The sequence below is a fragment of the Pelobates fuscus genome, chromosome 7, assembly GCF_036172605.1.
Source record: "Pelobates fuscus isolate aPelFus1 chromosome 7, aPelFus1.pri, whole genome shotgun sequence".
Classification (NCBI taxonomy): Eukaryota; Metazoa; Chordata; class Amphibia; order Anura; family Pelobatidae; genus Pelobates; species Pelobates fuscus.
In genome coordinates, this window is record NC_086323.1 from 124,462,150 (window position 1) to 124,486,317 (window position 24,168).

Below are 24,168 nucleotides of genomic sequence, written 5' to 3' on the forward strand. Positions count from 1 at the left end.
ATCGCCCTATATCATTGCTCCCAGTATTGTCAAAAATCTTAGAAAAATGTGTCCATACGCAACTATGTGAGTATTACCAACAATCAAACTATCTGACCGCTGATCAATCAGGCTTTCGCCAGAATCACTCCACTACAACTGCCCTCTTAAAAGTTTGCAATGACATCCAAACTTGCATGGAAAAAGGAGACCTAACTGGAGCTATTTTCCTTGATTTTGCCAAGGCCTTTGACACAGTAGACCACGACATTCTACTGCACAAACTCAAAAACTCAGGTATTGGTGATCATTCGCTAAACTGGTTTCGATCGCATGTATCGGAACGCTCGCAATATGTGTCCATTTCTGACAGCGACTCCCTCCCTCTCCCAGTCACGTGTGGTGTTCCCCAAGGTTCCATTCTCGGCCCCCTACTATTTTCATTATTTATAAATGATCTGCCTAATGTCTGCAAATCCTCAAATGTACACATGTACGCAGATGACACAGTAATCTATGCGAGCAGTTCCGATCTACCGCAGCTTGAGGCTGTGCTCCAAGACCAGTTTACAGAGGTAGAAAAGTGGATCGCAAAAAACAAACTGTTCCTGAACACTGACAAAACTGTCACAATGATCTTTGGGACAGTACCTAAATTACACAAATTACACAATTCTCACCTATCCATCAAAACAATTTCAAATGGCACACTGACCGCAGTCCACTCTTTCAAATACTTGGGTATGATGTTAGACCCCAATCTATCTTTTGGCCTGCACATAGAAAACCTTGCATCTAAACTTTATCCAAAACTAGGTGCCCTGTACAGAAACAAATCCTGCCTAAGCCCTTCAGTAAAGGAAAAGATTGTACAGCAAATGCTGATGCCAATCATTGATTATGGGGATGTAGTATATGCATCTGCATCGCAATCCCACATTAATAAACTCAACACATTGTATAACTCGTTCTGCCGATTTGTGCTACAATGTAATTACAGGACCCACCATTGTGACATGCTAAAAGAACTAAACTGGCTGTCACTGGAATCCAGACGCACCCTTCATCTTTCCAGCCTTGTGTTTAAGAGCTTTTCTGGAAAACTACCACCCTACCTGAACGCAATGCTTTCCCCAGCTGTTCCCACTTCCTACAACCTCCGATCCAGTACCAACACTTTACTTAGTCTACCTCAATATAAAAAGAAAGCAGCCCGATCCTCCTTCTCCTACAGAGCACCGCATTTGTGGAACGACCTCCCGCACAAATTAAAATCTTCCCTAAGCTTAAAGTCCTTTAAGAGATCCTTCTCTACATACCTCAAAACAGAATGTACCTGTCATGGTTGATTATATATTTCCTACCTGTTCTATGTTAAATGTTGTATATATTGTATATTTTGTATTTTACTGTACACTAACTGTAACAATGCAATGATTTGTGGACCCAGGACATACTTGAAAACGAGAGAAATCTCAATGTATCTTTCCTGGTAAAATATTTTATAAATAAATAAATAAATAATACAAATTATTAATCTGTTGGAAATTTTTGTAACTGATTTACAAAAAAGCATTTGAGTGATCCTACCACTATAATTCTAATGGAAATAAAGAAGGTTCTTACCACAATCTGGTCTTCAGATGCTGGAGAAACACTGCTGTCATCAAAATAGTACCATTGTCCATTTAGATGATTCTTTGCATATGCTGTATCTGTAAAAGTAATTACATTACGAAGTGCAGAAAAGCAAATAAATAAGTTTTAAAACCTACACAGTAGCATTTTGAGAGGTTTCGTTAGAACTGATGGAACTAATGTCTGGGTAAGTACTAGAAACGGTTTTGTAACTACCAGGTGTATGGAGATATACAGAACTATAACACAATGTGCAGCAAGCTTTTTCAAATATACTAACAAATATTAATGGATAAAGTACATTACTTACAATGTCCACCTCCCATCCCTCCATAGTGATTTGAAACAGCAACAAGATCATATGTGTAGTTAGTTGCTTCTCGATCACAGACAAACTCTGACATTTCCAGGTTCCTAAAACATCAAACAAGGTTGAAGAAAATGCATATTATACAATCATGGATTAGAAAAAGTAATCTGTGCACGCACACATAACATATGACCAATATATGCATAAATTTATATATATGCTAAATGGGATGTGGGGGTTAAGGCCTGGGAAGGGGACATTGTGGTCTGCACATCTGGTTGAAGATGTAGGCCACAATAATCACTCTTGTGGTTAGGCAAGCACAAATGAATCAACAAACAGTTACACAGTATAAACAACCTGCACTCACAGGATTGCGAGGGAGCTTCAAGTTTATTCAATACACTCAATTAACTTGAATGCAAAAGCGGAGGCAAAAGCTTGTGACTACAAAAAACTTTGTGAATTTTTCCAGTTCAGCTTTGTCTTTGGGTTTTTATTTGGATATACAGGGTGCAGCAGAACCTATTAAGCATTTTGAGGGGTCAATGCTCGGGCTGTGGTGGAGAAGGCAGGTGCACCTGGTCTCATTGTGTTCCGTCCGTCACCCCATTTCAGTAGCTAATATGGTTTGGACCCAAGTATATCCAGGCTTTGCCGTACGCGCGTAGTTTGAAAACAACCAGTCTGTGATTGCGACGCATAGAGCTTTTCGGCGACAGCTCAACATTCCGCAACAACGCAGTTTCTAATGCAAACAATTCAGTCATGGGTTAGGCAGTTGGAGGAAATGGTACCACGCTTAGAGGTACACATGGCCGACGCAGGTCCATAAGAACACTGGAAAATGTGCAGCTGGTGAGAGCAGCAGTTGAGCAGTCGCCAGGACATTCTGTTCAAAGGCATGCTGTTGCTTTGAGAATGTCAGACTGCAGTCGGAGGAGGATTCTTCATTTAGATTTGCAGTTTCCTCCTTAAAAGATAATGTTGGCTCAGGAATTGAATGTAGCAGAACCTGTGTGAGCAAATGCATGATCGTGAATGCTGAACGTTGTCTCAATGTTGGAAATTTTTCTGCAGGCCAGAATGGAAGAGATTGTTGAAGAAGAGGAGTTAGGGGAGTTCTGGTTCCAACAGGATGGGGAACAGGCGACAGACCGAAATTCACTCAATGTTTTGAAAGAAATGTTACCGGGACGTCTGGTCTCTCTGAGGGGTTAAGTGGGGTGGCCGGCGCGGTCACCAGATTTGAGCATTTGTGATTTTTTTCTTTGGGGGTATCTGAAGGCAAAAAGCATTCAAACATCGCCCTCACACCCTACCAGAGCTAAGGGAACAGATTATGGAAGAAGCTAACGCCATACAAAACTTCAAAGATCGTCACAGAACAGTGTGTGGCTACTAATGGCTGCCTTTGAGGACATTATTCTCAAAACTTAAGGAATAGAAAATGGTATTTACTGTAGAATTCGAAAATAAAAACAGTTTTTCTTTATATACCTCAGTTAATTTTTTTATAACCCCTCAAAACTGCTTAATCTGTTCTTCTGCACCCTGTATGAAAATTCGGGCATTTAGTAAAGTACACCGATCTGAAATTACTTTCTGTGTTGGGATAAGTAAAATACCATGATTAACAAGTAGATTGAGCTACTGTTTTAGTTTAGTTTTTTTTTTTTTTTTTACTTTTACACGGCTGATAGATATAAATGAGAGGAGAATACATTAGAGATAGTCCTTGTTTTGCGACGGCTCGCACTTACGACCCGCTCTCTCGCGGGGTGGTAAGTGCGAGCAGTCGTGGGAATTAGAGGGATTCTCTGATCTGCTGTGTTAGTCTATGTTCGGGGACATTTCACCGAACATAGACGAGTGCAACAGAGCAAGGAATCCCTCTAAGCTATAGTCGGGGAAATTTCCACAAGCATAGATTAGAGAAGTGATGGCTAACATTGACACCATAAATTGTTTCTGGACTACTTTTCTCATGATGCTTAGCTAGCTTTTAGACTCTAAAAGCTAGCTGAGCATCATGGAAAATGTAGTCAAGGAACAATTTATGGTGTCAAGGTTAGCCATCACTGGATTAGAGGGATTCCCTGCTCTTGTGCGTTCGTCTATGTTCAGGGAAATGTCCCTGCAAGACAAGCGCACCAGAGCAGGGAATACCTCAACTCCTCACTTACAACCAATTCGCTTTGCGACCGTGTCGTGGAACAGAACCTGGTCGGTAAGTGAGGAGTACCTGTATAAAGCAATACTACCAATACATGTCTGCTAAAATGTGACATGTACCTGCATAGAAAAGTAGTGTATGAAGCAAGACGGCATATGAATGAACGGCATATGAATGAACTGACATGCAAATGAATGGAAGCTATGGATCACTCTAAATCCCACTACATCATATGTAAAATATGTGTTTTAATGTTTTACCTAATTGGAAACTCCACCACGGCATCAAGTTTATCCCTCCAGTAGCGGTTGTAAGAAAAACGCTTTAAATGAACCACAAGGATTTTTGGCAGAGACCACAGATCAAACTTCTTGGTAGCCTGTTGATGCTTCCTGCAGTTCGGACAATACCTGCAAATTGGGACCATATCATTAGGGTGCAATGACACCACTGAAATGTAGCTTCATAAGAATCCAGCACATTAACTCAAACACAGCATACACAGAAACTTGGGAAAAAACATGGACCATAATGTATATATGGTATAGTGTGCTAATGTTGTTTACAACTCAAAAGCTGCCAACCAAGGCTACACAAAAAAGCAAATTCCACTGATAAACTAAAGACTCTTTCAATTACCAAGGATCATGCTCCCCAAGGGTCTCAGTCTTGGTAAAAAGTTGAATGCAGTCTCTCAGTGCCACCGTGATCTTTTTCTTCTGGGGCTGCAGCATAGATTCATTCTTGTCAAAAGCCTAAAGGAAAACAAGTTTTATTCTATGGGGAAAAACAAAACAAAACCAAACAACAAATAAACACAAGTTACTCGCTTTCAGTTTGAATTGGTTTACCTGTAAGCAGCTACTTCCACAGCAGGAAAAAAACGTATCCCATAAACCTCTGTATAGCACAATTTAGGATGAATGGAATTGCTCTGTACATTGAAAGCACTCATACTGCAAATGCCTAAATTAACACATAGCCTAGTTTATTGTTTAACAGACAGAGCTCTGTTATATGCACCACAAGTAAAACATGGACAATATTAACAAAGGCAGCCTAGAACCTAGTTCTGGGCTGTCTGACAGCTCAAAGACAAGCTGAGAGATGTATTGAATTTTACAAATCAATATGCCATTCTCAGCATTCATAGTGGTTGCTGGGTGCTCTATGCAATGTACTTATTGCAATTACGCCAAGTTATGATGGCGCTTAAAGTGACCCTTTAACAGGTTTTTTTTTTTATACAGAAAATATATTTAATCCAAATAGACACATACTTTGTTCCAAGAATAGGAGCTTAAATAAATATATATGAACAAAAAACGGGAGGGAGAATAGGCTGCTAGGTCTTGTTTACTCATTTACTGTTTAGAGGTGACAGATTAACTTCAAAATGCATCAAGGAAAATTCTACCAAATTGGTAAGCATTGTTCTATATAATGTCCGAGTACCTTTTGTCTCTAAACTTGCTTACAAAGCACAGCCACACTACATGGGTTATTACAATACCCTGCAGACACTGGCGAGATCTACAAATAATGGTGGCTTTTAAAAAAACTGTGTGTGGGCACCTTTTTATTTTTACCTCTGTGGTTGCAAGTTATACATAAGAGCAAAGTAGGCTAATTGTATTTTCAATGAGACACTGATGTATGGAACAATTATCGACAAGCAACACGGACAATGACAGACAAAGGCAATTTGCTAAAAAAAAAAAAAAAAAAAAAAAAAGCATGGTTTTCCTTACTGTCTAAAGTCCTTTGTTGTGTGACTATAGGGTGCAGTACACCCCTACCATATATGCATTCAGAAACTGCACAATATCTGATGCACCTTACTACAGGTATTACTAAATACTGTCACCAAACACACAAACATGGCATAACAAGTGCAGATATCACAAGAACTGCCACAGATCAGCTGGTGATGTGTGGACTTTACATAGCAAAGAAATATTCAGTCGTATCCGGTTCTGCCTAAAGGTATACCCTCATGTACACCTGTCCTGCAGTGCTTTGCTCCAGACATTGTGTAAGTTACACTTGTGCACTAACAGTCTGTAAAGCTAAATCTGCGGTCAGCACTGGGACCTGGTGTTGGGTAAATTATATATTTTTTTTTTTTTTTTTTTTTTTTAATTCTTTATTTTATTTGTGCATATTGAGAACAAACTTGTATGCACTGCCACAACAGCTGGTGCAAGCAAATATACAAACATAGTATTAGAACATCGGCATGGCATCGATAAACATAGCACATTTTTGTGTGATGATTAGAATATGTAACGAGTCGTTCATTCAACGTTTAATAAGCTTAGTACAAGCTAGCTTAGCATGTGTACTGTGGGGGGTCATGTTGGGGTCTTTTAGCAGTACCCATACAATGGGAAGCGTTTACTAACGATTAAAGGCTATTAAACACTGCCTAACTAGTTCAAGACAACTGCAAGTGCCACAGCTGTTAAGTAGATACGGCATCATCTCAGAAGGCTCAGCAAGACATCAAAGCAGCAGTACATTTGTCATCGATGTAGGCAATAAACATAAAACTTATAAACAGGTGTAATTGCGCATTTTAAGGTTAAACAAAGACAGAGATTAGCCAGATTTTAGAGATTAGCCAGACACATAAGTCAACCGCGTAGCTGACAGCAGGGGGGACTCTGCACTGCAGTTACTGGGTGCGCTATGTAAATATATGGAAATATCGATTCATCTTAACTCAAGAGTGATAATCATCTACATAAGTAGTAAGAGGCATAAGGTCATACGTGTAGGGCTTGCTAGGTTTGGTGTCTGCTGGTGCATAGTTTAGGTTTTATAATATGGTGTGTTATTATGTTGAGATGGTGTCCATCAATGTCTTGGCGGGCTCTGAGTTAAGTGATAGAGCATGGATGTGCTGGTGCCTGGAGTCTGGAGTTAGCTGTGTAATGTTGAGCATAATAATAATATGGCAACCAAATAAATCAAATCCCAGTGAACCAATACGATATAATAGTCCCCTAGGGTCTCCCGGGTGTAAGTCCTACTTTGGGTTGGCCAGCAAGTAGAAATTGTGCCTCCATAATCATCCTGGGTTCTTTGCCATGACTCAAGGTGCTTGAGGGGTCTCCCGGTTAGGAAACCAGTGTCCTGCTAAGTCCTGTGTGACTCACCCGATGCCTTGTTGGGGCTGAGGGCATCCATGCTGCGGGTGTCTATGTTGCTGTGTTGTGGTACATTCACTGAGCGGGTCCCTTTGGCGCTGGATTGCTGGACTGTGCGGATGGATCACGGTCACCCCTATTGCAGTGGGTGTCTGAGGGGATCGTGGTTTTGCCGGTCCTCTCTGCTTTACTGCTCGGCATGGAAGAGGTGAGTGCCGTGCTCTCCGCCGCCATCTTAACTCTGTCCTCTGGCAGATGTATGTCGGAGACCAATACCCCGTCCTGGCGGAAAGGTAGGGTTTTATCCGCGGAGCGTTGCTTGTCTTTCCTGCGGGGTGAACGCTGGTTCGTTGTGTCCTCTTGGCTTCGCCGGCTTCTGGCCTGCTGAGGTGCTGCAATGCTTGCAGATGGTTAGCTGTAGTTGGTTCCTGGACAGCACTTAGGTCTATGCTGTCGGGCTTAGATGTGGGGGCAGAGTGTTCCTGTCCTCCTCCGTCAGCGCACATGGCGTCCGCCATTTGGGATGAGGTGCCTTGCTTGTGCCGCAGCGGTCGGTGTCCCAGGGTAAGGACCGGGATCACCCCCCCGGCATGTTTCGCGGCAGGAGGGTTTGCTTTGCGATGCCGCCGGCCTAGGTCTGGGTGAGGCTGAGCTCTCGGTGGCTGCTCGCTTGAGGTGCCTTGTGTCGGCCTGTGCGGGTTGGGTGCCTGCAGCAGCTGATTCAGCTTTGCCCAAAAATCCTCAAAAGCTCTATCAAGCCTGGTCGCTGGTGAGGTTTGAGTTGTAGTTTCATGCGTTGCGCACATGGCGCCCGCCATGTTGAGTGTGTCATTGTGTTTCCCGCTTGTAGAGGCCGCCTCGCGTTGAGGCTCATCACCGCTGGGTTGCTTCTGGGACCGGGATATCCCCCGCCGGTCCATAGGGGGGGGGCTGCAGGGCTCAGGGTGGTGTTGTCCGCTGCTGACTGGGGGTTCCCCCATGCCGGATCGGCCGCTGATCCATGGCTTGCCAGGCCGCAGGGCAGACATCCTCTTCTCCGGGCTGTCAGTCGTTTAGATTTTGGTGTGTCCACTGGTGCCGGGCTCCGATACCGCTTGTGAGGGTAAGCTGCCTTGTTGATTATGTTTCAGGACGATTTTTTAGCAGAAATCCTCGGTTTAATGCTGGAAGTTCAGGAGCTCTTGCAGGACACGTCTGCCCTGCATGGCAGTCAGGCCCCGCCCCCCCTGGGTAAATTATATTTTAAGAATATCTAGTAATTTACACATTTGTTAATTTGGGCTAGTACAAGATAATAGATACATTATTAATAAAGATACATTTATTAATAGCTTACAACATAAATATAACTGGACTATTTCTTAATTTCAGGTTTTCTTTGTCATGCACCCAGTTTCACAGCAGCAGGTCTAAACAAGCACTGTCATTTCATATAAGAGATGAGGGTAAATTATATTTGAAATTATCTCCAACAATTGAAATATTTGAAATTAAATGTGATTTCCACTGGTGAAAAATAATACATACTGCTTATACTAATGAGGTTTGTTGCCAACTTTAATAATTAAATTCAATGCTAAATTTCTGATAGAGATCAGTAAAAATAAAGATGTGTTGTTTTCCCTATCCAAGTTTACAGATACTATTAAATGTATCCACAGACCAGAGGTCAGGAATCAGTTGGATGCAAGAACAAAGTCAATTAAACAATATATATATTTATGTTTGTTTATTTTTAAAAGCTTTTTTTCACCTTAAACTTTGTTACCAAAAAAAAAAAAAAAAGGCCTGGGTTGCCCTTGCCAAAAAGCAAAGACTTTTAAGAAAACATGGCCCATGTAATAAAAATAAGGTTAGACTTACCTCTGCCTCCTGATCATCATAATATAACTTCTTTGTTTCAGTTTCCCAGTCAATTGCAACAGTAGAATATGCTGTAAGTGAAATCAGACAGTTTTGGGTTACTCATGATATAACATTACAAAAAGGTGCACTGACACAGTTAAACTGGAGAATGGAGGCAAACAAAAGGAGCATATACACAACAAACCCAATGAGGCCCTAATAACAAACAGTGAGAAAAGCCCAATTTACCCATTTAGACTTGCAGATCATATAAAAAGACCCCCCTCTGAATCTTCCAAATATATAAAACCACAAAAAAGTGAAGGAAAATTACCACAAACAGGGTAATAAAATAAAAAAAAAACACAGAAAATTGCTTGGAATATATATTGCACGGCTGTAAATTAATTGCTGGCGGGACAAGAATATAAACGGCAAAATACTCCTTCCTTTTATTTTTCCACTTTAGTGCATGAAGAGGAAGAAGAAGAGGGGACACATAGTTCAAGCCAGTTTAAAATCGATTAACATTTGAAATTACAAGAGAAAAAAATATATATAATCAGGATAACTCAAGAAATTTCCTTCAGTTTGATCCATTTTTCACTGGTCACCACTGACTAGGAACAATAAAGGAATAATCCAGACTAAATAAAAACTAAACTAATAAATAATTTCCTGAGGTTTTTTTTTTTGTTATTTGGTCTGGATTACTCCTTCATTGTTCCAAGTCTGAGGTCACTGGTCGGAAATACATCAAACTGAAGGACATTTCCGGAGAGTTATCCTGATGTGCCTATATAATTTTTTCTTGGTACAATTCAAACCAAATTTTATACTGTTGTGCGCGGTATCTCCTCTTCATGTACTAAGGTGTAAAAAATAGAAGAAAGAAGTATTTTGACATTTATGTTATTCTGCATGCAATCAATTTACAAACAGAACATTAACTAGCTCACAGGACTCTCTGCATAAGGCTGTAAGCTTGTCTTGGTAGTAGCTAAGGTAGCTCTTTTGGATGGTCTACATAAGAATACCTGCACCACTTGTTTTATTCTATTATTCTATTTCTTAGATTCTCTTTTCACTTCTCTCCCCTAAAATATTACTGCTCAATTGTTACCTTCCATGCTTAAGCCTTGTTTTGATAATGGTTTATTTTGTTAGTATTGCGCTGATAGTCATGTTAATTTATGTCCACCATTTATGACCTACCCTTATAGCTTTAAATCTCAAATACTTTCTCCTCTGTTCTTTATTTTCTTTCCCTCATTAACTGCCATTTCTCACAGCAATATCTGTGTCTTCCCCACCCTTTATTTGCCGTTTGATCTAACCCAGATCCTTTCATGCAACCTGGGTCCCAAACAGAACATTAACTAGCTCCCATGATTCTCCGCTACCAAGACAACCTACAACCTTATGCAGAGGTAGCTCTTTTGGATGGTTTCCCACACACCCCTCCCCTTGGAACTCACTACATTTATAGATAGCACAAATTACTGGACTTGCCAAACACTAATTATGTCTCTCAAACCCTCATCACCTGCTCAACTACCACACTCCCTACCTGCTACCCCTGACCCCTTTTGATCTCTCATGTAACTAAGATCCCATTTAATTTTGCATAAATAAAAATCCTAATTCCTTTATTATATAAACTCCTTTTATTCTCCTGAGAGTATGCGCTCACTTATATTCTTTTCTTTCACACTCACCTCTCTAATTAGGAAAAGCTCGTTATCCCTCTGCTCACCTGTCCCTGCTTACACCATTTTCATTGCTTCCACTTTACTTCCCTCCCCTCTCTTTTCATCGGATGCACTACTTCTACCTTTCCAGCTTACCTCCACCAACTCTTTCTAAAACCTCTAAATACACACCCTCCAACAAAAAACTTTTAAATCATACTCCCATCTTCTCTTACTCTCTATCCTTCTGATCCTAGCAGCTGGTGATGTCTTTCCAAATCCCAGTCCCACTTCTGCAAACCCACCATGTGCTAACTCCAGGAATCACAATAATCTCATACCCATCTCGTGTCACTTCCTTTAAATCCTCCTTCCATACTGCCCTCTGTGATGCACGAACTGTTTGCAGTGTTACTAAATCCACTGCTGTGCACAACCTTTTCATCTCTCGTTCCCTTGACTTACTAGCCTTAACAGAAACATGGCTCTCTCCCTCCGACACCGCTACCCCTGCATCTATATCCTTTGGTGGTCTTCAATTTTCCCACAACACAAGACACTCTGAAAGCAAAGTTGGTGGTATAGGGTTTCTACTCTCACCTCACTGCTCCTTCAAACCTCTGCACAGCCCCCCTTCCCTTTCTTTCTCCTCATTTGAATTTTTTTTATTTTTATATCTGTTTATATCTGAAGCAGTGCATGAAATTTGGGGTGTTCGTGTTAAGCATCTTTGTCAGGGGTTTGATCTGTCCCTCTGTGAACAGGTGTCACACCTGGGGAATGTTTGTACCTATCATCCTCTGAAATGTCTTTGTTTCTAGTCCTGGAGGAAAGGCCGGGTTGTAAACCAGGGTACAAGGGTGTTGGGAATGATGATAGGGCCAGTTTTGGGGCCATGGTGTGCCATACCGTGATGGTTGCCTTAATGAGTGGGTGTTTGGCTACTAGTTTGACCGTCATGGGCCTGCCCACCTGTGTGGCTTCTATTTCTTGCCACAGTTTGGTCACAGCCTGTTTGGACCATTCTACTATCCTTTGCAGGTGTGTGACTTGATAGTATAGCTTAAAGTCTGGGAGAGCCAGACCTCCCTCCAACTTCGGCAGCGTGAGGATGTCGTGTCGTATGCAGGCTTTGGAATTGTGCCAAATAAACCTCAGGACCAGCGTGCGCAATGGGACAAAATTTTTTTTGGAATGGTTATCGGTATGGTTTGAAACCGGTATAGTAGCCGTGGTAGGAGGTTCATTTTGACTATCCCCACCCTGCCAAACCAAGAGAGGTGTGGCAGTGACCATTTCTCTAGGTCCTCCCCCAGCCGTACTAAGAGAGGCTGGAAGTTGGCCCGGTAGATCTGCATTCCCTTGTGACCCAGATCCCTAGGTATTTCAAGGCTGAGTCTGTCCATTTGAAGGCAAAGAGGCGTTGAATGTGTATGATCTGTTCTTTCGGGAAGGACATGTCGAGTATTGTAGAATGAGTAATTAATTTTGAAATTTGATAACAAGCCATGTGTGTCAAATTCTGTCATAGGTCTAAGTGAGTGGTCCGGGTTTGTCAAGAAAAATAGTAGGTCATCTGCATAGGCCGCCACGGTGTGGACCGTTTTGCAAATTCTCATCCCCTGTATGTTTCGGTTTTGTCTGATCGGGTTCGAGGGCAAGAACGAAGAGCAAGGGAGACAGCGGACAGCCCTGTCTAGTGCCGTTACTGATCGGGAAAGGGTCTGTGAGTGCTCCGTTGACACAAAGTCTGGCTGTGGGGCAGGAGTACAGGGATTTGATCCAGTTCATAATATTCTGTCCCATCCCTATTTTTTGCAGGACTGCAAACAAGTAGTCCCAGTTTACTCTGTCGAAGGCGTTCTCTGTGTCTGTAGACAGTAGGAGAAGACCCTCTGAGGTCAGGGTAGAGTGGTGTAGGACCGCCAGGGCTTGTATATTAATTGTCCCTTGCCTCCCTCCTGGGAACAAATCCCGCCTGATCTCCATGTATGAGACCCGGTAGGTGCTGTTGGAGTCTCATGGACAGTATTTTCGTAAATAGTTTCAGGTCACAATTTAGTAGTGAGATGGGCCTGTAGTTGGTGCACCACTCTGTGTCTCTGCCCTCTTTTGGGATCAATAAGATGTTGACCGCCAGGGTCAGTTGTGTCATAGTGCTTCCCTCCCTGAGAGAGTTATAGGCTTTCAAAAATCGTGGTGTGAGTATGTCTGCGTATTTCTTATAGTAGCCCACAGACAGACAATCTGGGCCTGGGCATTTCCCAGTCTTTGCAAGTTTCAATGCTAAGGCTAGCTCTTCTGCCATGAGGGGTTCTTCTAGCTCTTAGATAAACTCCTCCCTGCAGTGGCGATCCAAGTGTCGGTCTAGGTATTCCTTAATGTCCGTTTCGTGTGTTTCTGGGTGGGGTTGCAGGTTGAGTGGATAATGAGTATAGGTCAGAGTAATATCCATGAAGGACACCGGCTATGTCCGTGGGTAAGAGCTATAAGTGCCCCTCTTATGATACATTTGTGGGCTTCCCAGAGGCACATCGGTGTAGTTTCTTCTCTATCATTTTCTTCAAAATATGTTGCGAGGGAGGTACGAATCTCTTGGAGAGTCAGCAGATTGTCAGGAGGGTTTCATTGAGTCGCCAGTTCATCGTGGTGGGCCTATACAGTGGGGATGTCAGGGTCATCATTAGTGGGGCATGGTCGGACCATGTGGTAGTGCCTATGCGGATGGTCTTTAAGTCCGTTAGGTAATAGTGGGGGAGGAAGAAATAATCCAGGCGAGAGTATGTTGAAGGGGTTGAGAAGAAAGTAAAGTCCCTGCTTTCCAGGGGTGTAGCCCTCCAGCAGTCCACTAGTCTGTGGTCCCGAAGGGAGTTGTTTATGGTTTGTAAGATGTGTGCGGGTACTGCAGAGGTGCCTGTGGATGTGTCCTAGCGTGGGTTTAGAGCAACATTAATATCCCCCTCCCAACAATGAGGTACCCTTCAGCGAATCCTTCAATCGCTCGCAGGGTTGATTTTAGAAAGCGGTCTTGTTTGGTGTTAGGTACATATAAGTTGAGCAGCGTGTAGGGCTTGGTTAGCACCGTGCCCTTGACGCATATATATCTCCCGCCTTTAACTACCAGTGTCTTTGTGTAGGAACTGTAGGGATTTATGTAATAAGATGGCAGAGCCCTTTGATTTCCAATCTGGGTTGTTACTTGAAGCATTGTGTGTAGCAGTTATTCGCCATTTTGGGAGCGTCTCTTGAACGAACACTATGTGTGATTTAGGGCTATGGAAATATCTCAGGGCCTTTTGGGTATATTACAGCCTCTACCATTTATGGAGAGGAGGTTGATGGGTGCCGTTCGGTATGTCTGGGTGGTCGTCATCTCGCTGCTATACCCACGAGCGTTAGCTGTGTATGAGGCGAGGGCGAGTAGGCTCATGTTTTGTTGCGGGAGAGAGCGCCATACAGGAGGTAGAAGAGAGGGAAAGAAGGAGGTGGGTATTGGAGCCCGGGTATGGGCGTGGAAATTGAGCTAGGTACATTTTGACATTTTGTCAAGCAATCCCATTTCCCCTTTTGCCTTCAGTATCCTAAGCCAGTTTACTATGTGCTAGTAGTGCAGTCTGTGTAACCATTCCCATTAATCTACCCTTGTCCTCAGTAGCCTCAAAACTGCTTTCAATGCAACGATAAAATACACCCATACCACAACAGGGATAGGCCAGCGACCTAGGGGATACAAAACAGGCACGGTAACAAAGCCCCCACCACCGCCAGTGGAAACCTATAACACACCACACTAAGACAAAGGGAACAAGGTAGTTTTCATTAAAATCACTATAACCCAGACGACTACACAAAGATTAACAGGTTACGTACCAAAGTTCTAGAGTTACCTTTTACTTTAAGGAATACACCAATTACGGGGTTTTCCGGTTTTGATTTTTTATTGTTTGTATTAATAAACAAAGAGTCCCTTCTTTGTCACTTTATAAAAGTCCAGATTCAAGGCATATTTAACCCCTTAGAACACGTGACATGTGTGACATGTCATGATTTCCTTTTATTCCAGAAGTTTGGTCCTTAAGGGGTTAAACACTTTAAGTAATGTTTCCAGCTGCATGGGTGTAGGGGGGAGGATCACATCCACACAACATTATTGAGATGAAGTGGTGGGTGCCTATTGTGTTCCCTATGTGCCTCATTTATACATTTATTACAGTTTATAACTTTGTTATTAGCAGTTTTAAATAGAGCAAAAAATAAAAATAACAAACATATTTTTTGTATTAGATGCAAAAACAAAGTGTGCAGCATCCCAACTAAGTTCTTACCAAATCGGGAATGGAAATCTACCAGTCGTTATGTACCAATGCAAAACAGCACTTCTAGGGTACAATAATGGTTTTGTAGGCAATTGCATGCTTTCTACCACAGAAAGGTAACAACTCTGAATATTTTTGGGTCCCTCACCCCCTTAAAAGAAAAGAAAAGAGGTCCAAACATCTAAATGTTACAGTTTTAACTTACAGTTAAGTTTCAGGATGGATCCTTCAGCAGGCATGGTACCCACATCTGATGTAGCATAGGAGTTGACAAGACTGAAGGTAAATAGCCTCTTGCGGCAATCTTGGGCTTTCTTTGGCATCTTGTTACAAGGGCTACAGCCGCCTTCTGAGCTTTCATCCTCTACGCTATCATCTGATTGGCCATTTGACTCTCCTTGTGATTCTTCCCTTTCATCTCTTTCTTCCTCGTGATCCATTTCCTCATCTTGACAAATAAAAAACAAAGTCAAAATATTAACACAGTAAAGGAGTTTAAGCATGCGTGGGATAGGCATAAGGCTATCCTAACTATAAGATAAGGCCAGGGACTAATGAAAGTATTTAGAAAACTGGGCAGACTAGATGGGCCGAATGGTTCTTATCTGCCGTCACATTCTATGTTTCTATGTTTCTATATGGGAAATACAGCAGGCCCTTTTGCAAAAAAAAACAAACAAACAAACAAACAAACAAAAAAAAATCCTCTGTAAATAAAAAAATATTTACAGGGGAAGTGCATTGGGGGGAGGGTGGGCCTGCATGCAATGGACTTTAAGAAAGTTCCCCCAAAAATATACAAAATAAAAGGTTTAATGTTCAATATGTAAATATGAACAATTTGCCAATTTGTTTGCAACCTTCAACAAAAGTCATTCTACCACAGAAGTGATGCAAGTGTCAATAAAATATGCTTTCTAGAGTCGTGTATGCGTGTATGCGGAAATAATATACACCTTTGGGGATTTTTTTTGGACGCAAACAAAACATACAGTAAAAAAAAACAAAAAACGTTATTTCCATTTAGTTCCAGTTTGATTAATTACACATCATACCATCATAAATTCCATTAGAGCCATTGCATGCCCGGGCATCAAGATTTAGGCAACTGTACGCCTCCGGCAGTGGAGATCTCAAGTAACGTCTATAGGAAAAGATTAGAAATTAAAATGAAAAAAATTAACATACAAACATAGTTGTTGCAGAGCATGCTTTAAACAAAAAGCTCCATGAGTGTTTTTTTTCTTCTTTCATTATTTCAATTGACTTATTTTAGACAGCTAGTAATGAAGAGGAAAAAAAAAAAACACACGCTTTAACCAAGTCCCGCAGATCGTAAATTAAACCTGACTTGCTTTCTAAATGAGGTTAATAAATGGATTAATTTTCAAGAATATGCTAGAGGTAAAAGTAATCTCATAACCCAGAACGGAAATAATATGTCCACAAGTCGGTCCTAACATGTTATTGCCCCCCAAAAATCGTAAAAGGTATACTATTATGCAATTATAATGCATTGTGTAAAACTGTAGTTAAACCAAACATGTAGAATTTGTCAGACTTTTTAAAATCTGCATATAGAAAGAGACTTGTTGCTGTATTTGCGGCCGCTTTTAAGTTCAAGTAACACTTACTGGATTCTCTCCAAGACAACATTGTACAAGGTGTCTGCAGTGAGATTGTGTCTTGGTACAGAGATTAGGAGTGGCTGTCCAAATAGAACTGTGCCAGCAGAAGTTGTCTGACGAAAACGCCGCTCCCTGAAGCATATGGGCAGTGTGAGCCATTCTGAATCATCAGCTCTTGGAGATTTAACTTCGTAGCTTTAAAGGAAGAAATATGCATTTTGAGACATTAATACAGATTCATGTTTTAACATTAACCTTGTACAATAGAAGGGCCTAAAATGTATGTAGTTGACCATAGGAACAATAGTGTCTGAACAAATGAAGAATCTTTATATAGGAAGAAGGAGCAGCACTGCACATAAAAGTCTAAAGAAACACTACAGTGTCAGGAATACAAACATCTATGTAGGTCTCCAGCCCCCCTGTCAGAGCAGTGAAAATTATTTTACTCACCTTTATCGTGTGCTGGTCTCATCACAGCTGCGGCTGCTTTACAAAGCATCGGTACCAAAGAGCATGAATCTTGACGATCTCATCCAATCCAGATCTTAGGGAAACATTGGGAGGCTATTGCGCATGCGCAGCAAGTCTTCTGAATCAATGCATCTACCTGGGAAACGATTAGCGTCTCCAAGCAGTGTGTAAAGACGCAGAACGCCAGTGCTGCATTTTGAGCAGCACTGACCCATTAAGCACCTCTAGTGACTCATCTGTTGCTGGAGGTCCGTGAGGAACTGGAACTGCAATGTTTAACATTGCAGCACTAAGTGCAAAAGGGCCACAGCACCCAGACTACTTCAATTAGCTTTCGTGGTCTGGGTACCTACAGTGTCCCTTTAATGGCGAGAAAAAATTTATAAAATATGTGTGGGTACAGTAAATGAGTAAGAGGAAAATTACAGCTAAAAACAAACAGCAGAAATTTTAAAACAGCCCTGGTCCTTAACGGTCAGGAAATTGAAAACTGGACACGAAGGGTTTAAAGCACTCAGAAGATGCAGCACAAGTATTTATTCACACATATGGGATAGGGGATGGGAGGGAGAGGGGACCTGCAGTGCCAGGAAAACTGTTTCATGTGAACACTGCCTTTTTTTTTATTGTATTTTTTTTTAGAGAAAAATAAGTGTTTACATTGCTCCCTAGAGAGACTTCCAGTGGTCTAATAGAGGGGTTGGGGGACGGGACACTATTCGAGCCTAAAGTGCCAAGAAAACAGGTTTGTTTTCCTGGCACTATAGGATCCCTTTAAATTGTCTTTCTAAAGATACCATTATATTCATCATATAATTTACTATAAAAAAAAAATAATTAATTTATATATATATATATATATATATATATATATATATATATATATATAGAGGAAATAAAAAAAATTATATATATATATATATATATATAAAAAAAATTTATTTCCTCTCTCTTTTATTAAAGAACCAAAAAAAACCCACTTTTTTTACTTTGACCCCCAAACTCTGTTACGCATCTACAACCGCCAAAAAACACCCGTGTTAAATAGTTTCAAAATTTTTGAGTTTAAAACTACCCAATGTTAACATAGTCTTAGCTTTCTTTTTTTTTTTGCAAGTTATAGGGCAATAAGTACAAGTAGCACTTTGCCATTTCCAAACCATTTCTTTTCAAAATCAGAGTTACACGGATATCTGTCAGGAATTCCTGAATAACCCTTCACATGTATATATATATTTTTTTTTTTTTAAAAGAAGACAACCTAAGGTATTAAACTTGGGGTATTTTGACCCTGTTCATGCAACCATTTTACCACCAATCTATGCCCCAAAAAATAAAAAAAGTTATTTTTTTTTTCGACAAACGTAGCAATTTAAGATCACATGTACTGAGAGCATTAAGGGTTACTGCCAAAGAATACCCTAATATGTGTTCAGAAACATATCCTGAGTACAGGGATACCACCCATGTATAGGTGTGTTGGGTTCTCTAGGGATTTGAAAGACCTTATTTGGAGGTTGCCCATTCTAGTTTTCTAACTTGGAAATTTCACAGCTGGCCATCATGAACCCATGTCCTATTTGAAGCCGGCCAATGTAATTTACCCCCATCAAACCATATATTTTTGAAAAGTAGACACCCTAGGGCAGTGATGGCGAACTTTTTGAGCAGATGTACTAGGTACGTCCGCAGTCCACAAGAACCATTTTTTGTCGGATGTACCTAGTACGTCCGTGGTCCTTAAAGGGGTTAATACTCCACATGTAATGTAATGTAATGTAGATGTTTAACATTTTGAGACATGTCCTGCTTTTGATGTGCCTCTTTTCCTAATTTCCATAGGCGGACTATTCGTGTCAACATTATCACAACTGTCAAACTGACACCATTTCTAACCCTAACATAGCACTGTTTAGTGGATTGGCATACAGGTTGACTGTTAATATTTGACATGCTCTCAGAGTGATTACTGGCTGGGGGCAGATAAGCCAGTATTGCTTGACCGATTCATTGTGAAGCAGTTCGGCAATAACTCAATTATGGCACATAGCAGGCATAAAGACTGGTTGTATACTGTACTGTATTAGAGAGATCAGTTATCTATTAATAAAGCTTTGAAGTTGCAGCAGCGTATTTGTAAAAAAATTAAAATAGTTATAGGAACACAAAAAAAGATATACATAAGTAGCAATTCCCAGTATACATGTATCCCTCCTTCAATAATTGCTGTTTAACCCTCACCAAACTACACACTGCTGCAATTGTTAAATGCAACATTTGTCTTAATTTAAGAATGTAACAGATTCTGAATTTTTCCTCAGTACAAACTTGCAAAGCCTGTAGAGCTTTACTGCTCAGAATATTAACATGGCAGAACAAATTAAGCACGACGATTTGTCTTTGTATATGCACAAAAACCAACAGTTCACTCACACAAAGAGATCATCCCTCTCCATAATGTGGCTCAGCATTTCATCCATCTGAAAAATTTTGTGAAATCGGTGGTTGTAAACATCTGTTACCACCATCTGTAATACAAAAGTTACAGGGCTGTCAAGACAAAAACAACTGCAGGCTTGCTATAATATGTAATGTCTGGATTATGCAACATGCTATTAAAGTAACACTCCAGACACAAAGCACTTCAGCTTACTGAAGTGCTATAGGTGTCTGGAGACTGTCACATTAGTGACCGTTTATAAAAGTGACAGTTTTTATAAAAAAAAAAAAATTGGTACTTTTATAATTGGAGCAGAAACGCCATCCTGGTTGTCAGATAGCCAGGGAGGTTTTCTTCCACTACCGTTAGCCAGGCAGGCTATGCTAGTGCACACCTGCCTTGCCCTGTTGTCAATGAGAGCATTTACAGTTCATTGAGTAGCATTGGAAAGCCACAATTGTGTGATCATGCCTCCAGCACAGAGGCTCTGACTGGAGTAAGGGGAGGACATGCAAAGGCTGCAGTCCAAAGATCTGGACTGCTTTTAGATATACCGCAAAAGGGGAAAAAATGCATACGGTAATGTATGCATGTTTTCACTGGGGTAGATCTACTAAACAGTGACTAATTGTTTTTTTGGGGTGGGGGGTGTAATAAAGTGTTCAGCAGCTACAATGATGTGTATCACAGAAACAGGCAGATGGGAACCATTCAGACCATCTAGTCTGCCCAATTTTCTAAATATCTCTCAGTCTCTGGCTTTATCTTATAGCTAGGATAGCCTTATGCCTATCCCACGCATGCTTAAAGTGGCACTGTCATGCCAAACTTACCTTTCCCCAATCGCTTCCTCTTCTCTCCCCAATCAGGATCTGTTCTTCAATTCTTTCTATCTACTTTAGTTTTCTTTAAAACATAAGACAAAGTAGGGACTATTTTGTCCTATGTGTTTTCCTACACTTGCCCAGCTTTAACCCAGGGGAGGAGCAAAGTCCCCTCCATTTCCTGTGGTCAAACAAGACCCCCAACATTCCAAATAAAGTACCCCTTAGTGGGGCACCTATAAAAATAATCAATGGGGAAGGAAAGACTGTCCCCCTGGGCCCCCACTCGTGCATCGCGAATGGGGGACACTGAACTAAACATGAGCGGCAGGTGGGGCTCTAAGATACAATGGGAACCTACTGCCTCCGGCCCCCACCCATGAGCGGCTGGTGGGGGCCCTAGTGAGAATAGGCGGGGAGGACCATTACGGGACAATAGATCCCCCTATGTAACTTAGGGAACCCACCACCGCTCAATCTTTACTTCGTATTAGTACATTTGGCTGAAAGACCAATTTTGGTCTTTCGGCCTTTTAGTAGATGGCTGCCTAATACCGTGGGAATAAGGGAGCCATCTACTCTTTTGCTATTGCTTTCACCACAGGAAATGGAGCGAAGTTGGCACCTCACCTGGGTCAAAGCTGGGCAAGCATAAGAAAAATATTTTAAACACAATAGTCCCTACTTTGTCTTATGTTTAAAAAAATAAACTAGATTAGACAGGAAAAAAAGAAGAACAGATCCTGAAAGAGGAAGCGATTGGGGAAAGGTAAGTTCGGCATGCCAGTGCCGCTTTAAACTGCTTCACTGTGTTAAACTCTAACACTTCAGCTGGGAGGCTATTCCATGCATCCACTACCCTCTCAGTAAAGTAATACTTCCTGAACATATTTTTAAACCTTTGCCCCACTAAGATTATGATCTCTTGTTGTGGTAGTTTTTCTACTTATAAATATTATCTCATACTTTACGGTGTTGATCCCCTTTATGTATTTAAAAGTTTCTATCATATCCCCCCGTCTCGTCTTTCCACCAAGCTATACGTGTTAGGATAACACAACAACACTCGATTTTATGGCTTCTTAAAAACCTTTTGGCAAATGAAAAAAATGTTCTTTTTATGCACTCAAACTGGCTTTATCACTGTATAGATCTCACAAAAACCACTTACCGGTATCTTGCTATGGGTTGACAAGGGTAAGCGGAATTAAAATGACAATATATTGACAGAAATCACCCTCGAAAGGGGTCATGCTTACATTTTCAGCGGGCACATCTGATAGCTTAGATAAAGCTGCGCACAAGTCAGAAACAGCTCCCATCTTAGGTACAACTAGTCGGTACTGAAACAAAATAAATATCAAGATAAAAAAAGTGATTATGCACTTTACAAGCAACACAATTGCCTGTACCAGAAATTATTGGCCTATAAGATACACTCCAGGTACCCATACACTAAGTGCCATTTGTAGGATAGAATACATATGGTTTTGTTGTATTATGTTATTATTCTTGAATTATTTTTAAATAAATATGATTTTGCTGTGTGAATCAGGCACAGTTTATTTTTATTAATATTGCAAATGTACTGTACAAAGCAAGATATTTGTCCCAATCAACGCTTTCCAAACTACATTGGCCATAACCAAAAACATGTTCTAACAAAATAAAGGCGGAGGGTGGGGGCCCTTGCGATGAAACGCTGTCTTCGAGGCCTGTCTGAAAAAATCTGCGGATGTGTAATCCAGCCATATCTTGTAGATCAAAGGGAGGTAACTATATACCGTGGCTGTCAATTGACCCATCAAATATGTTTCTGCAATTTTAGTTTTAACCTTTATAAATGAGGGGGTAGACAAGCTAAATAATGCTGCCACTATTGCTGTCCTAGTCATCCTGATTGTATTAAAATGCTTGAGCTCTCCAAGGCAAGTGGCAATTACATTTTAAGGTAGACACCTGACAATTGAATTACAACTACCAGAACCTGCTGTTATGCCAATAAAAGCCTTGCTTATAACATAAGCTCAGCAGTGCTAAATAAAAAAGGAAATCATTTTTGGTGGAATCACTTCTTTGTTTGGGCAGGTTCATTGCAGTGCTCGAAATGCTTGGGGATTTGCAGCATTTTTTTTTTGCTGCATATATTTTGATAGATCATATTACACATCCAAAAAAAAAATTATATATATATATATATATATATATATATATATATATATATATATATATATATATAAAAACAAACCAACTACAGCTTGGATTGTCCATTTAAAAGGCCACATTGCTAGTTCATTAACTTTGCTTAAATCTTACTCCCAGAGGTAGACTGTCAAGCTGTACTAACAACTGATAACCCCCTAGCAGTGAAAAAAATAAAATTAAAGGAACACAAACATGTATTCCTGACCCTACTGTGTTAAAAACCAACATCTAGCCCCCCCCGCGCCCTCCCCACCTGATATAGTAAAATCTTACTTTTGTTCAAGTCTGCAGCTGCTGGTCCTGCCCCTGATCTGTCTGCTTGGCGGACAGGGCCGCCACCAGAAATTTTGGGGCCCCTAACTCAGCTCAGGGTCTGGGCCCCCCCGAGGCCTGCCTCCAATCCCGCCCAAAGGGTCCGCCTCCATATCCCACCCACAGGAATACACACAGACACAAACACACGCACTGATACAAAAGGACACAGGTACACACACACACACACACACACACACACAGATACATACTAACAGACATACACGCATATAGGCATACATACTGACACACACATACTGAGACATACACATATATACAGACACACAGGCATTCATAGTGACAGACAGACACACAGGCATTCATAGTGACAGACAGACACACATACATTTATAATGACCTACAGACATACATACAGACACTGACATCCATACACACATACGTTCATAATGACATGCAGACATGCAGACAGACATGCAGACATGCAGACAGACATGCAGACAGACATGCAGACATGCAGACATGCAGACATGCAGACATGCAGACATGCAGACATGCAGACATGCAGACATGCAGACATGCAGACATACATACATGCAGACATGCAGACATACATACATACATACATACATACATTCATATATACATACATACATACATACATACATATATACATACATACATTCATATATACATACATACATTCATATATACATACATTCATATATACATACATTCATATATACATATATTCATATATACATACATACATTCATATATACATATATTCATATATACATATATTCATATATACATATATTCATATATACATATATTCATATATACATATATTCATATATACATATATTCATATATACATATATATATATACATTGATACTGGCATACATACATAATGACATACAGACATATATACATACATACTGACACACACACACACACACACACACACACAGTTCATTTTCCAGCCACCCTCCTGTTTCTTACCTTTTCTTTGCAGGAGGGTGGCTGGGGCTGATGGGATTGGGAGTCGGCGTGGCTCTTCCTCACTGCCGGGCGCGTGCTCCTCCCGCACGGAGTGAGCTGGGAGGAAGTGACCACTTCCTCCCAGCAGCACTTGCCGCGGTTGTTTTTTATTTTTAAAGGGGCCCGGTCGCGCTATACCACGGCCACAGCGCTGACCGGGCCCCTGAAGATATA

The 24,168-nt window shown here is 41.0% G+C and overlaps 1 protein-coding gene across 2 annotated transcripts in view; it reads right to left on the reverse strand.

Annotated features, from left to right (window-relative positions):
• Nucleotides 1-24,168, reverse strand: part of USP4 (ubiquitin specific peptidase 4) — a 58,685-nt gene that overhangs the window by 5,193 nt on the left and 29,324 nt on the right. For both annotated transcript variants that reach the window (XM_063426542.1, XM_063426541.1), the window contains exons 12-21: nt 21,733-21,816; nt 19,643-19,737; nt 16,742-16,930; nt 16,163-16,251; nt 15,313-15,555; nt 9,119-9,189; nt 4,743-4,858; nt 4,364-4,513; nt 1,928-2,031; nt 1,606-1,694 (exon numbers count right to left, since the gene is read on the reverse strand). In XM_063426542.1, coding sequence (XP_063282612.1) covers nt 1,606-1,694; nt 1,928-2,031; nt 4,364-4,513; nt 4,743-4,858; nt 9,119-9,189; nt 15,313-15,555; nt 16,163-16,251; nt 16,742-16,930; nt 19,643-19,737; nt 21,733-21,816 — 1,230 coding nt within the window. The remainder of the gene's footprint in view (nt 1-1,605; nt 1,695-1,927; nt 2,032-4,363; nt 4,514-4,742; nt 4,859-9,118; nt 9,190-15,312; nt 15,556-16,162; nt 16,252-16,741; nt 16,931-19,642; nt 19,738-21,732; nt 21,817-24,168) is intronic.